The following is a 12801-nucleotide window of genomic DNA, read 5'->3' as shown; positions in this document are numbered from 1 at the left end:
GACTACAGATAATTCAGAGCTCAGAAATTAGTGAGTGGCATTCGAGTGCTCTGCCTTATCTCTAATTATTGCCATTGCAAAGGTTGGGAAACCTTTTCCTCTCTCCTGGCACTACTAGCTCACACCTGTGCTCTTCAGCCTTGCTCAGAAGGAAACCTTGCCCCCTGGTTTATTTTGAAGAGCTAAGAGAGCCAGCTTGTGTTTCAGCAGCTTCCCTCACTCCTGCTTCAAAATTTCTCTAGATCTCCACCCGTTTTATTTTCTCACCTGCTCAAATGGTAAAGTGGTTTTTCTAAATTCTAAGGTTAACTCTAAGGTTAAGTATCCTGGGAAATTCTGTTTTCTACATCCATCTCCCCACCCCATGTACGTGCACAAACACATACACAAACTCACTCACTCACTCATACAGACACTTTTCATTGCTTCCTCTCCACTGGCTTATTTCTGTCAGCCCAGAAAATGTCTCTGTCTCTAAAAACATTCTTTCTAGGGCACAATTTAACAGTTTGAATCAAAAGCTGTAACTCAGTCACGCAGTGTATCTAATAATCCTACCTCTGCCACCCTGCTCTAGAGACATCATTGTAAATATGGAAAAGACTGTAAGTATTAATTTGCTCACCACGTGAGTATCTATAATCATGGAAAATTAGAAGCAATTTAAATGTTCAAAAGTAGGAGACCAGATAAGTAACATTTGTATGTCAATTCAATAAAACATTATGCATCGAATAAAAGTTATGGTTCTGAAGACTATGTAATAAAGTGAAAAATGTTTAGCAAAGTGTATTTTAAGTGCTTTGCATGTATTATCAATTTTAATCCTCCAATAATCCATAAGGTAGTTATTATTTTTAATATTCTTATTCTAAACATGAGGAGAATGAGGCACAGGAGATTAAACAGCTGCCCAAGGTCACACATAAGTGGTGGAGCTTGGATTCCACGATACTCTCCCTCAATATTAAAAGTAGGTTATGGGGCTTCCCTGGTGGCGCAGTGGTTGAGAATCTGCCTGCCAATGCAGGGGACACGGGTTCGAGCCCTGGTCTGGGAAGATTCCACATGCCGCAGAGCAACTAGGCCCGTGAGCCACAATTACTGAGCCTGCGCGTCTGGAGCCTGTGCTCCGCAACAAGAGAGGCCGCGATAGTGAGAGGCCTGCGCACCGCGATGAAGAGTGGTCCCCACTTGCCACAACTAGAGAAAGCTCTCGCACAGAAACAAAGACCCAACACAGCCATAAATAAATAAAAAATAAATAAATAAATAAAAATTTAAAAAAAAGAAAAAAAAGTAGGTTATGGGGCTTCCCTGGTGGCGCAATGGTTAAGAATCCGCCTGCCAGTGCAGGGGACACAGGTTCGAGCCTTGGTCCAGGAAGATCCCACATGCCGTGGAGCAACTAAGCCCATGCGCCACAACTACTGAGCCTGCGCTCTAGAGCCCACGAGCCACAACTACTGAGCCCGCGTTCCACGGCTACTGAAGCCCACGCGCATAGAGCCCGTGCTCCACAACAAGAGAAGCCACCACAATGAGAAGCCCACGCACCGCAACGAAGAGTAGCCCCTGGGCTTCCCTGGTGGCGCAGTGGTTGAGAATCTGCCTGCCAATGCAGGGGACACGGGTTCGAGCCCTGGTCTGGGAAGATCCCACATGCCACGGAGCAACTGGGCCCGTGAGCCACAATTACTGAGCCTGCGCGTCTGGAGCCTGTGCTCCGCAACAAGAGAGGCCGCGATGGTGAGAGGCCCGCGCACCGCGATGAAGAGTGGTCCCCACTTGCCACAACTAGAGAAAGCCCTCACACAGAAACGAAGACCCAACATAGTCATAAATAAAAGAACGTGAATTTCTTTAAAAAAAAAAAAAAAAGAGTAGCCCCTGCTCGCCGCAACTAGAGAAACCCGCATGCAGCAACGAAGACCCAACGCAGCCAAAAATAAATAAATAAATAGATTTTTTAAATAAAGTAGGTTATGAAGCAGTATATACAATGCATGCATTTATGCATGAATATATGTATATAAGTATATATTTAAATGTTCATTCCTAGGAAAAAAGACAAATATACCTCAAACGATTGTATGATTGCATTATGGGAGTGGTGGTAGTATTAGAGGCAATTGTTACTCCCAAAGAATATTTTCCAAATATTCTTTGTGTGATTATACTAATTCTATAATAAGCCTTACATTTAATATATTAAAAAAAAACATAGTCTAGTAGCTCTCTTATTCATAAACAGCATCTACTTAATGTCGCGTACACCCTCTGAAATCATAGGCAGGGTTCAAGGAAGGAGCATAGGTCTTACACTCAGACCTGAATTTCGGTGGTAACTTTATCACTGAATAGCTATGGCAAGTGAACATGTTACTTAGCCTCAGTGACTTCGTCTGCAACATGGGAATAGGAATATCTCTTTCTGGTTTTGTGTGAGATTTAAGTGCAGTGAAATGTGCTAAAGAGCAGGAAAGACTGACAGCAGGACGTATTTAAGTTCGTTTCTCCTCCCTCTGCTCTGATGGCCAATCTCTCCCCTTCATTTTGCCATCAAAAATTTTGAACAATCTGCATTTCCGATTCTTTCCACACTTGCTCATCAACCCCTGTAATCTGAATTCTACCCCTCTAGAGACCTCTCTAAGAAACCACTTTCTCTGTGTCGCCGGGTGGACATGTGGTTGGAAGTGGTCTTTTAAGACCTCTGTGCTGTTGTCTGCTTGGTCCTTGACCTCCCCAAGTCCTTGTGGTGCTTGATACTCTCATTTTCTCAGAACTCTTTCTCCCTTGGCCTCCAGGATGTTGACCTCTCCTTGTCCTCTTACCTCAATGACTGTATTCTTCTTTACTGTGTCCTTTACTGGCTGATCTTCCGCAAAACATGCTTAGATGTAAATGTTATGCAGATAATTGCCTTATATCTCTTTTTCATCAGCACTTCACAAGAGAGCTTCTCTAATTCCATGGTGTCAGATGTCACCTCTCTACAGAGGACTTAGAAGTCAACATTTAGGATGCTCTCTGCAGCTCACCTTAGATAGTCCTCCCAAGTCAACATGTGAAGGTCAAACTCATCTTCATTTCCTCATTGGTCTCTTGTCACTCAGTATACCGATCTGATTTCATCAGGTCATCATCTTCTTAGTCATTTTTGAAGTCCTTTCCTTTTCCTTACTCCCAATCTTTCTTCCAACTTTTCAGTCATATGTCAAATTTAGTTGACTGCTTTAAAAATATGTCCCCCTTTTCCCTTTGTATTGCCATCGCATAGCTGAGGCCCTTTTTATGACTCTTCTGGAATATCAGGACAGCCACCCAGCATATTTTCACACCTCCACTCTCCCCTCTGTCCCCCTCCAAACCATTTTATCTGTTGCTGAGGAACAATAATTTACCTAATGCAGAAAGTTTCAGCTCGTGTTTTTAATGCAGCATAACTCAGCAAGAACTCCTGTCCAAAACTACATGACAGTGATTCTCTGAGTGGTGTCAATATAATGTAAAAAACCCCACCATTTGAACCACTGATTTAAAAGGATTCATTCCTTCAATCATACAACAATTAACTCTATGACCAGCACCATTTTAGGCACTAAAGACAAAATGGTGACCAAAACAGACACACTGTCTGCCATCCTGAAGTTGATACTCTCGAAGGATGAGGCAGATAAGAAACAAGTCAACGTATAGTCAGATGGCAGCACATGCTGTGGAGAGAAGTGAAGCAGGATAAATAAGATGGGAAATGGATGGGAGGTTAAGAGCTGGCATTGCACAGGTTGAGTCCTCAGATCAGGCCACACTGAGAACGGTGCTTGTGCAGGAACCTGGACGAGGTGAGAAAGTGAGCCATCAGGATATCTGGGGAGAGACTATCCAGGTGGAGGGAGAACAGCCCTAGCCTTTTGAGGATGCACAAGAGGCTACCATGGTTGGAGCAGAGTTGAGGGAGGAGCGTTGTAGGAGATGAGGTCAGAGGCCTAGCAAGGGGCCTGATCCCTTGAGGTTTTGTAGCCATCTTTAGATCTTGAGCATTTACCTTGAGTGAGATGAGGAGCCATTTGAAGATTAAAGAGAAAAAAAGTCATTTTCTGAAGTACCTTTTGAAAGGGTCACTCTGGCACCTGTGTGGTCCAAGGGTGCTGAGGGCTATTCAGATAGCACCCATCTTAAAAATGAAGATAATATTAAAAGTGTAACAAGCTACAGTTGGAGCAGTAACCAAAATACATAAGTCACAGTGGCAGGGCCCAGTGTCTGGCCGGTTCACCATCCACCGTTGTACCCCAGTGCCCAGCATAGCTCAGCACTCACAAAAAATGTGTTAAAAAAAAGTGAGCGAAGGAATGGTTGCCATATAGCTTAGGGTAACTTGGGTAACAAAAAGACCCAAAATGCAATGCCTCGAACACCGTAAAAGTTCTTTCTCCCATGACGATCTAAAGCAGCTTAGGGCTCAGGAGAAGAGTTACAGCACTTGCTCCACGCCATGTTGCAGGGACCCAGGCCAACTGCCTCTCTGCCGTCTTCAGCAAGTAGCTTCCAGAGCACTCGCGGTTTTCCTCTCCGTTCCAGCTCACAAGAGGAGAGAAGAAGTGAGTGTCAAGGCATGAACCTGGTGAGGCAGGTTACTAGCCAGGCCTGGGAAACACACATGCCACTTCTCACATCCTGTCGGAGAGAAGTCAGTCACATGGCCCCGTCTACCTGCCAGAGGGGCTGTGGATACGCTGTCGATGGGCATGTGGCTCCTGCATTGCTGTGCGAGAAACGTGGAACGGACTTGGGTGCACAGCTAGCCGGCTCTTCCGTAGGTGTCCTCTTACGGTGCCAGGAATTCTTTTTGAATGTGGATTAATGTATGCAGTTTTCAGCATAATAAAACATCAAACAGAAGGATACAGAAAGAAATTCAAATTTGCCATTAATCCTTTGTTAATGAGAATATATCACGTACCTTCCCTTAGAGCTCAAGGTTAGAATAATGAACTTGTTTTGGCTAGCACTATTCCACGCAGCCTTCAGACGGAGCTGTTTGTATACTGAGAGAAGGCATTTTTTGAGTGTCCTCTAGAAAGGCTTTGTCAGCATTTTATAGTTCTAGAAGACAAATTTGTTTTTGCTCCAAGTGTTTTCAAGTGCTTCAGTGGTCAAACAAGTTTTGAGCCGAGCTGTCAACGCCAAAACAGAGAGGGGGCCAGGGGAAAAAATTGAAAATAAATTCCACAGTCTGAAGCTAATTTTTTCAAAGCTTTTGCTCTTTATAGACTTGAGGTCATTTTTATAAATTGAGGAGAGTGGTTCTTAAAATTCAGTTTCTTCTGACACCCAAAAATTGTCCAAGTAAATTATATCATAGAAAATCTGTGTGTTTTGAAAGTCACTGGTAGGCCTTCTATGAAGCAGAACTAGGCTTTATCTGTCTTTTTTTAATGCAATTCTAAAAGCAATTTTATCAAATTCTACATAAAGACGTAATCTGTTCTTTGCTATTTCTTAAAATTACCTATTACCTTTAAAAGATCCTAACTTTAGAAGACTAATTAAAATTAAGTTAATGCAATGACATTATTTTTAATAAGAATTCTATTACTTCAACTTTAATAAATGAAAACATCAATGAACTACTCTTTTACCACACCTAGAGAAGTGTTTGGGACATAAAACAGTTTAAAGCCTTCAAAAGGCATTGAGTCAGTGTTTCTCATAAGACCAGCACTATTAACAACTACAGAGCGTTTGAAAGTCCAGTAGCATACTTCTCTTACAATGGAAGCTTTCTACATTTCAGCCAATATTTTGACCTGTACGTTCCATTTTCCCCTTCCCCCATCTCAGTCAAGTGGGGAAATGGCTGATCTATTTCTTAACCTTCCCTCCCTAAACCCTTAGGCGAAGGATGCAAGTTAGAATCTATAAAATGCTTTGCACCCATGGTAATAGGTACTTTTGTTACACTACTCCTGGATCTTCACTACCTTTATTATTTTCCTTCTGAAAAAATGAGGGTAGGTTGCCAGATGAAACACATTCTTCACAGATTCCTGTTTCTCAAAGGTATAGGGGCAACCCAACTACCTTAGCAAAGGAACACGGTGTACTTGCGTGCTGCTTTGGTGAAAGCAGACTATGAATATTCACTAGTCTCAGACATGTGGAGGACAACCTGAAAACTGGAATTATTATAAAGCTTTAGAGAGGAATACTGAACAATACTGAAAGTCATCCTTTGTCAATTACATGTATTAAAAACTCAGGTCCTTGGAGAGTTCTAAAACACACAGATCAAACATTTTTAAAAAGTGGGGGGGGGGGGGGCGAGGGAGTTGAAGTTACTACTTGTTTTAACCCTGGAAATCAGCTAAAATTTCTCACATTTCACACCTGCTTTTTGCAGAGCTTTCTATTGTAAAACATAGCTATCTTTTTTCTATAATTCTCAAAACCTATATTGCTTAAATCTTGGTTCTTTCTGTTTTGGAAAAAAATCAGTCTTCTAACATTTTTCTAACTGAAGTATCTTTAAATTTATATAATAATATTATGGCTTATTTTTTCTTCTTTCTTTCTGAATATTTCTTAGCCTCAACCTGAAGGTTTTTTATTTCTTCTGAAATAGTCATTTGTATTTACTGTAATTATAAATGTATTTCATTGACAGTGTTTTAAAGTGATCTGAAGGTAGAGGGTTGTGCTTCCCCTAGGAATTCATGTTTCAGAGCATCAGGAAAACCTAATGCTATTGCACTAGATCTTACACTAAAGATTTTGATACTCTATTGAAGATTACCAATGAGAACAAAGATTCTTTGTCATAGATAGATCCCTCTATCAGGAAGATCACATTCAGGTAATAAGAGCAACTACGCTTTGGCTTAATGAGAGCCATTTTAGAGAGGCCTCTTCTAACTCAAACTTTAGAGGTATAAAAATGTAAGTATAATTGAATGTGGTTATAATTTTTTTTTAATTTCTCAGATCCATTCTAAAATTATCTAACTGTGTAAATTATCTAAACATGTAAATTGGTGTGCAGTAGTGGCAGACGCAAACACTTTCTTACTAGTTTCTAGAACATCACCTTAACTGTGGGCAAATAGCAGCAAAATATTTCCTTGGAGATTTCACAGTTTTAGAAGTCATAATTACATCAACAACAACAGCTACTATTCATTAAAAGTACAAGGTATTATTTTAATGCTTTACATGTATTATCTCATTTAATCCTTATGACCACCCTGTGTTAAGTATTGTTGCCATCCCCCTTTTCCAGATGAGGAAACCGAGAGTCAAGTAGGGTCTTACAGTTGGTAAATGGTGGAGCTAAGATTCCAACCCAAACATTCTGGCTCCAAAGCCACCATGATAGCTATTATGGTACGCTGTCTCCCTTTGTTTTTATTCTTGATGGAGCCTAGGGTTTTTGTTTGTTTTTTGTGGCTGCGTTGGGTCTTTGTTGCTGTGCGCGGGCTTTCTCTAGTTGCAGCGAGGGGGGGGCTACTCTCCTTTGCGGTGCACGGGCTTCTCATTGCGGTGGCTTCTCTTGTTGCGGAGCACGGGCTCTAGGCGTGCGGGCTTCAGTAGCTGTGGTGCGCAGGCTCAGTAGTTGTGGCTCGTGGGCTCTAGAGCGCAGGCTCAGTAGTTGTGGCGCACGGGCTTAGTTGCTCCGCGGCATGTGGGATCTTCCTGGACCAGAGATCAAACCCGTGTCCCCTGCATTGGCAGGCGGATTCTTAACCACTGCACCACCAGGGAAGTCCCGAGCCTAGGGTTTTAAACTTTAAGAATTCCAGACAAGTTGGCCACACCACCATAAATAGGAAATATTTATCCATTACCAAGCCAAAGATTAGTTATCCACTCTAATTATATGCTTATTTTGTGAAGATTTTTATATATGTCAATTTCATGGGATCATTGTGAACCTTAATCAGATATACTTTCCAACGGGCTTTTCATAAGGAGAGATTATAAACATGTAGATGAATACATGTTGCTTCACTATGTGTTCTTTATTTCGATAACAGAGTACATGGATTGTGCTTAATGGTCTTTTAATGCAGGTATGAATCTTTGAGTTCAACGAAATTCGGTTCCAAATCTCCGAGGCAGCTCTGTATTTGGGTCTACCGAATGTAAACGAGCTCTTGTTTGCATATTTGTAATCTTCCTGCATGGGGACGGCTTACTTTCTCTGTGCTCAGTCACCTGAGTTGTATTTAGAAACTGTTGGCCGTTTTTACAGAGGCAGTCAGAAAACCTTACAAATATACCTCCTGATAAGCATTAAGCCCTCTTGGTGAGCCTGAAATACACGCTATTTGAAGTAAGTTTCGTGTTTATATTTTTTTTCCATCTTGGCTAATATAAAGATTAACATTAAATATCACAGAAAGAGAGGTTCTCAAGTTAACTCCATGTCTTTTTATGGATATTTTATGGCTTAGATATAAGCTACATACTACCCCAGATCATATTGTCAATATATACTGAAAAGATGTTAAATAGGCAATGAATGTTACATTGGCTTCTGATTACATTAGAGGTCAGATTCCTCCAGTCTAGTTCTAATGCCACCCTGATATTCTGAGAGTCTGGGTTTTGTTTCTGTTTAGCTGTAAAATGTGGATAGTAACAAGAACGTTATAGGCCACAATGACCATTTCTATGCTGCTATCAGATATCTTTGTAATGGAATGGTAAAGTTCAGCATATAATTTTATGCCAGCGGTGTATAATAAACTGTCATAATTTTAAAGATAGGACTCTGATGACTAAAAGTAATATCTGCTTGTTATCTGCTCTTTCTATTTTAAAGAAAGGAGGGTCTGTTGTTGCATACCTCTTACCATTCCTACTGGGCAACTAATGGTTCGTTTTGTTACAGAATATGGAAAGTCTCAATCCCACACCATCTCATGAAAGGATTGGACCTGATGATGTTGAACTGATGTCCGATGGAAGGTAATTTTAGAGTTTTCTCCTTACACTGTTTATAAGAATGTGAATAGACTTTTTTTTTTTTCATTTAGTGCAATGTGCATTGTAAGAACTAAAAAGAATAGAATTAAAGGACTATATGTTTACCAACAGTATTTTATAGCGAGGAAAAATGTTTAAATGGAAAAATCTACCATGGTGCTGTTAAAGGCAGATAACCATATTCGTGTTTTGTGTTGTTTCTAGTTTTGTTTCGTTTTGATTAATTTTTTTGTTTTGTTTTTTGAATTTCATAAGAATTTTATTTAGAGCTGTTGAGCTTCTAAAATAAATGAAATCATAATTTCAGTGAATGAAAAGCATTGTTATAAAACAGAATGACATTTTATGATATTTTGTTTGTAGCAAAGAAAATGAAAACGACGGCAGACAGACCCAGCATTTTGAGGTGAGCTGCTAACAAGTAAGATTTTGACTGTGACAGGTCTGTTCCTACATTCTTGAGAGTTAGTGTGAAGTATTATTAGCTTACCAATAAGGGGTGATGACATTCAGTGACGGGATTGTGATTGGTGAGAAAGACAAATGCCAAGATGTGAAGATTCCTTGAGAAATCATAAGAACTCCACTCTTTTGCTTTTTAAATTCTTTCATTTTGCTTGTGAAGATAAACTTTAATAGCATGGAGATTTCTCCTTAGGTTTTCCATAAAATAAGACAAAACAAAAAGCCAAAGCTACTAGTTTTATTTTCCATGATTTCATGCAGTTTTTAAGTGATTAAAATAAATAGTGAATTTTAGTGGATTTGTCAAAGAGATGATCTCATTAATTTTCAAATTAACATAAAATCAATTCAAGTTATTAAATCCAGTTCATTTTCTGAGTTTTGTGTCTTGTTTTAAGTAGACAACAGAGAAAAAATATCTAACTCCCTTCTGTGGTCTATATCTTAAAGTTTCGGTGACTTTCCTGGCTTTCCTCTTGTCCTCTGGGGGCATTGCCTTGCTGACCCAAGTATTTGGTTTCCTTTGCTCCCGACGCTGGCTTCCATTCAATGTGCTGAGCCTCATTTTTCATTCATGCATGTGTATGTAATCCAGTACTTCCACATGCTTCCAACTGCACCTTCAATCTTATTATCAGCTTTCTTTTTGGCAAGAATTAAAGCATTTCTCAACCTGTCCTTGGATTCTGACTCTTGAGATATTAATTATACATAGAACTTCCCCTCTAACCCAGTGATTGTTAATCTTTTTTGGACACTAACCTAACTCACTGATGGGTTTATTCAGTAATATGTATTGAGTCCTACTATGTGCAGGTAATGTGCTAGGAGCTGGGATTTAATAACAGCTGCAGTTCCTACCTCCATAAAGTTTTCCAATCTAGCAAGTTAAGAATTCAAAAGCTATGGACCCCCTTCTTAGAAAAATGCCCACTCATGTAGAATTTGGCATAAAATTGCTAGAAATGAATGGCCACCTGACACCCCGCCTCTGCAATGTCCTAGACTCCTCATATCTCCTCTATGCAATTTCTCACGTGCACTCCTTCATTAACGCAGCCAGACGAAGGGAAGGGAAGCTGCTTCTTTTTGACTTTACAGCTTCTGAGCCACTGCTTTCATCGCTTATTTCCAACTCCTTTATGCTTCCTTCCTTGAGACCCAGGCAACAAGCAGACCTTCTTTCCTTGTCTCTAGTCACCTTTTTTCAGAGCACAGCGTCCCCATGGTAGTGTTGTTTTAGTTTCCTTCTGTTTCCTCCTTTCTCTGCTGTCTTCCTCTGCTCACAGCAAGCACCTACTCATCACGCCATTGAACCTGATTTTAAAGCAAATGGCTTTACCAGCCTCCTAGGGAGGTCTTCTCAGTTATTCCCTTTTATGCCTCTTATCATTTAGGAGATAAAAGGGTAGAGAGCAGCCTTTGTGGATGAACTACATAACTAACTCATAAATTCCAAGTGGCACCCAAACAAAATGCGTGCTGAACTCCGTTTACCTTGGTGTTTTTGTGGACAGCTCCCACAGCAGAGGATGCATCACGGGGAAAGAATCTCAAGTCTTTCTTCCGTGGGCCAGGATCTATTCTTACTTGTGTCACGCATGTGCATTTACCAATCAGCGCCTAGCCCACTGTTGGCACTCCTGAAGCACTCACTATTAATAATCATTGTAATCATGGTAATTTCAGCTAGGAGATAAAATTAGGCAGTGAGTTAGAATCCAGACTAAGCTCTCTGTGTCATCTTTCTTTCACAACTGTACCAAAGGAGGGAAAAAAGACATCACTCCACAAGATTAGGACTGTGTTTCTACTTGTGATGGCATGTGTCTCCTTCACTGAAAGAAATACATTTTATTATTAATGAAGGACTGTGAAAAGATCTGTCTTCCATTTTTAAACCTCTTTCCCTTGTTTACAGTCTATCATAATTTCCTACTTTTTAATATATGGAGCACTTTCTAGAACTTATACAACCCAAATAGTTAATCTGGTTTTCTGATAATATCGCACTAATTCCTAAATTTCAGAGATGGAAAGGAAGTCTAGAGGTTGGTTACCCCTAGTAGAATTCTGTTTGTTATTTTTTTCAAGTCTCCTATAGCATCAGATTGAGATGCTAAAATTTACATGCCCACTATGAATGGATATGATAAAGTTTCCAATTTCATTTTCCACTTAAGGCAGATTTTGTCCTCATTAATATTGCCCTTGAAGTTTTTCCTTGTAAACGCCCAGATTCATATACGGTAACACAGCAGATGACAGCTATTGGAGAAAGGTGCTTGGTCTTTCTTCTTTCACTGGTATTTTCATCAGAATGAGGAACATTAACCTTCAGCTTCACAGATGCTCCTCCGAGGGATACACAGGTAGAGAGAGAGGCTGGCTTAGAGTCCGCTGCTCAAAGGCAAATGCAGGCACAGCTGTGACTTTATTTTTTAAATAATCATTTTGCAGCCCTAAGTGTGTTTTTGTCTGAAGGCATGTATTGAAAAGTAAACATGGGCCTATACTTCGTTGCATGTCTTTTTACTTTCTTTTAATTATACAACTAATCTTATCCGAAAACAGAGTCTGCTGAGATCTCGGATGGTCAATGAGAGTTTTCCATTTCTATGTCATCTGAATTTCTTAATGTGGTTTTCATTAAAATTTGTTTAGTGACACATTGGCAATGGGGAAAAAGCGTTAGAGTCACTTCAAAATGTCAAAAATTTAAGTATGATTTCTTCCGCTAAGTTTTGGAAGGCTGACATTTTAATAAAATACCGTTTGGTCTGGATGAAATAGGATAACATGTGCAAGAGCTTAAGCCCCCTCTTCCCTGAGCCTGTGGAGTTCAAAGACTTTGTTCTGTTTGTTTTTAAACTCATTTGACAACTGGAAGTATCCAGGAGAGAGGTTGTCCTTAAAACTAGCAATTTCTAGATTCTGAAAGATAACACTGAAAAATTTTCAGAGTTCAGTTTACAATGGAGTTTATGCTTCAATTTGATTCCTTTCAATAAGTTATTTTCTATTGTGGAAATATTTTAGGCTTCCGTATAAAATCCAGAAGAGTAAAGTTATAACCTTATACTTAATCTTTTTGTGAAAAAAGCAAAACATGTAAAAATTATTAAGTACATGGATGGGTATTACATTACCTGGAAGAGGTCATTGTAGTCAGAAGTTTAAGGTTAATGAAGTGTTAAATTCTTTCAAGATATTTTTACATTCTTTATGCTTTCTAAGCCTACTGCTTAAAAGAGCTTAGAAGCATACCTTTGATAACAAACAGGACATTCATAATAAACAAAAGACTATTTCCCTTTTTCTTATCCTGCTTCAAAAAAAAAA

General features: G+C 39.7%; 2 protein-coding genes across 9 annotated transcripts in view; one reads left to right on the top strand and one right to left on the bottom strand.

Moving 5' to 3' along the window:
- Positions 1-12801, bottom strand: part of HERC3 (HECT and RLD domain containing E3 ubiquitin protein ligase 3) — a 513145-nt gene that overhangs the window by 281865 nt on the left and 218479 nt on the right. The window lies entirely within an intron of this gene.
- FAM13A (family with sequence similarity 13 member A) overlaps positions 1-12801 on the top strand; it is a 340455-nt gene that overhangs the window by 286944 nt on the left and 40710 nt on the right. For all 8 annotated transcript variants that reach the window (XR_009503212.1, XR_009503211.1, XM_059922406.1 and 5 more), the window contains 2 exons: positions 8900-8976; positions 9358-9400. Coding sequence is in view for 6 of the 8 variants with exons in the window: in XM_059922406.1 (XP_059778389.1) it covers positions 8900-8976; positions 9358-9400 (120 nt within the window). In the remaining 2 variants the exon portion in view is untranslated. The remainder of the gene's footprint in view (positions 1-8899; positions 8977-9357; positions 9401-12801) is intronic.

The sequence above is a fragment of the Balaenoptera ricei genome, chromosome 5 (assembly GCF_028023285.1).
Source record: "Balaenoptera ricei isolate mBalRic1 chromosome 5, mBalRic1.hap2, whole genome shotgun sequence".
NCBI classification, from domain to species: Eukaryota; Metazoa; Chordata; class Mammalia; order Artiodactyla; family Balaenopteridae; genus Balaenoptera; species Balaenoptera ricei.
The sequence above is the reverse complement of the archived record's forward strand: the minus strand, read 5'-3'. Positions and strand labels throughout refer to the sequence as shown.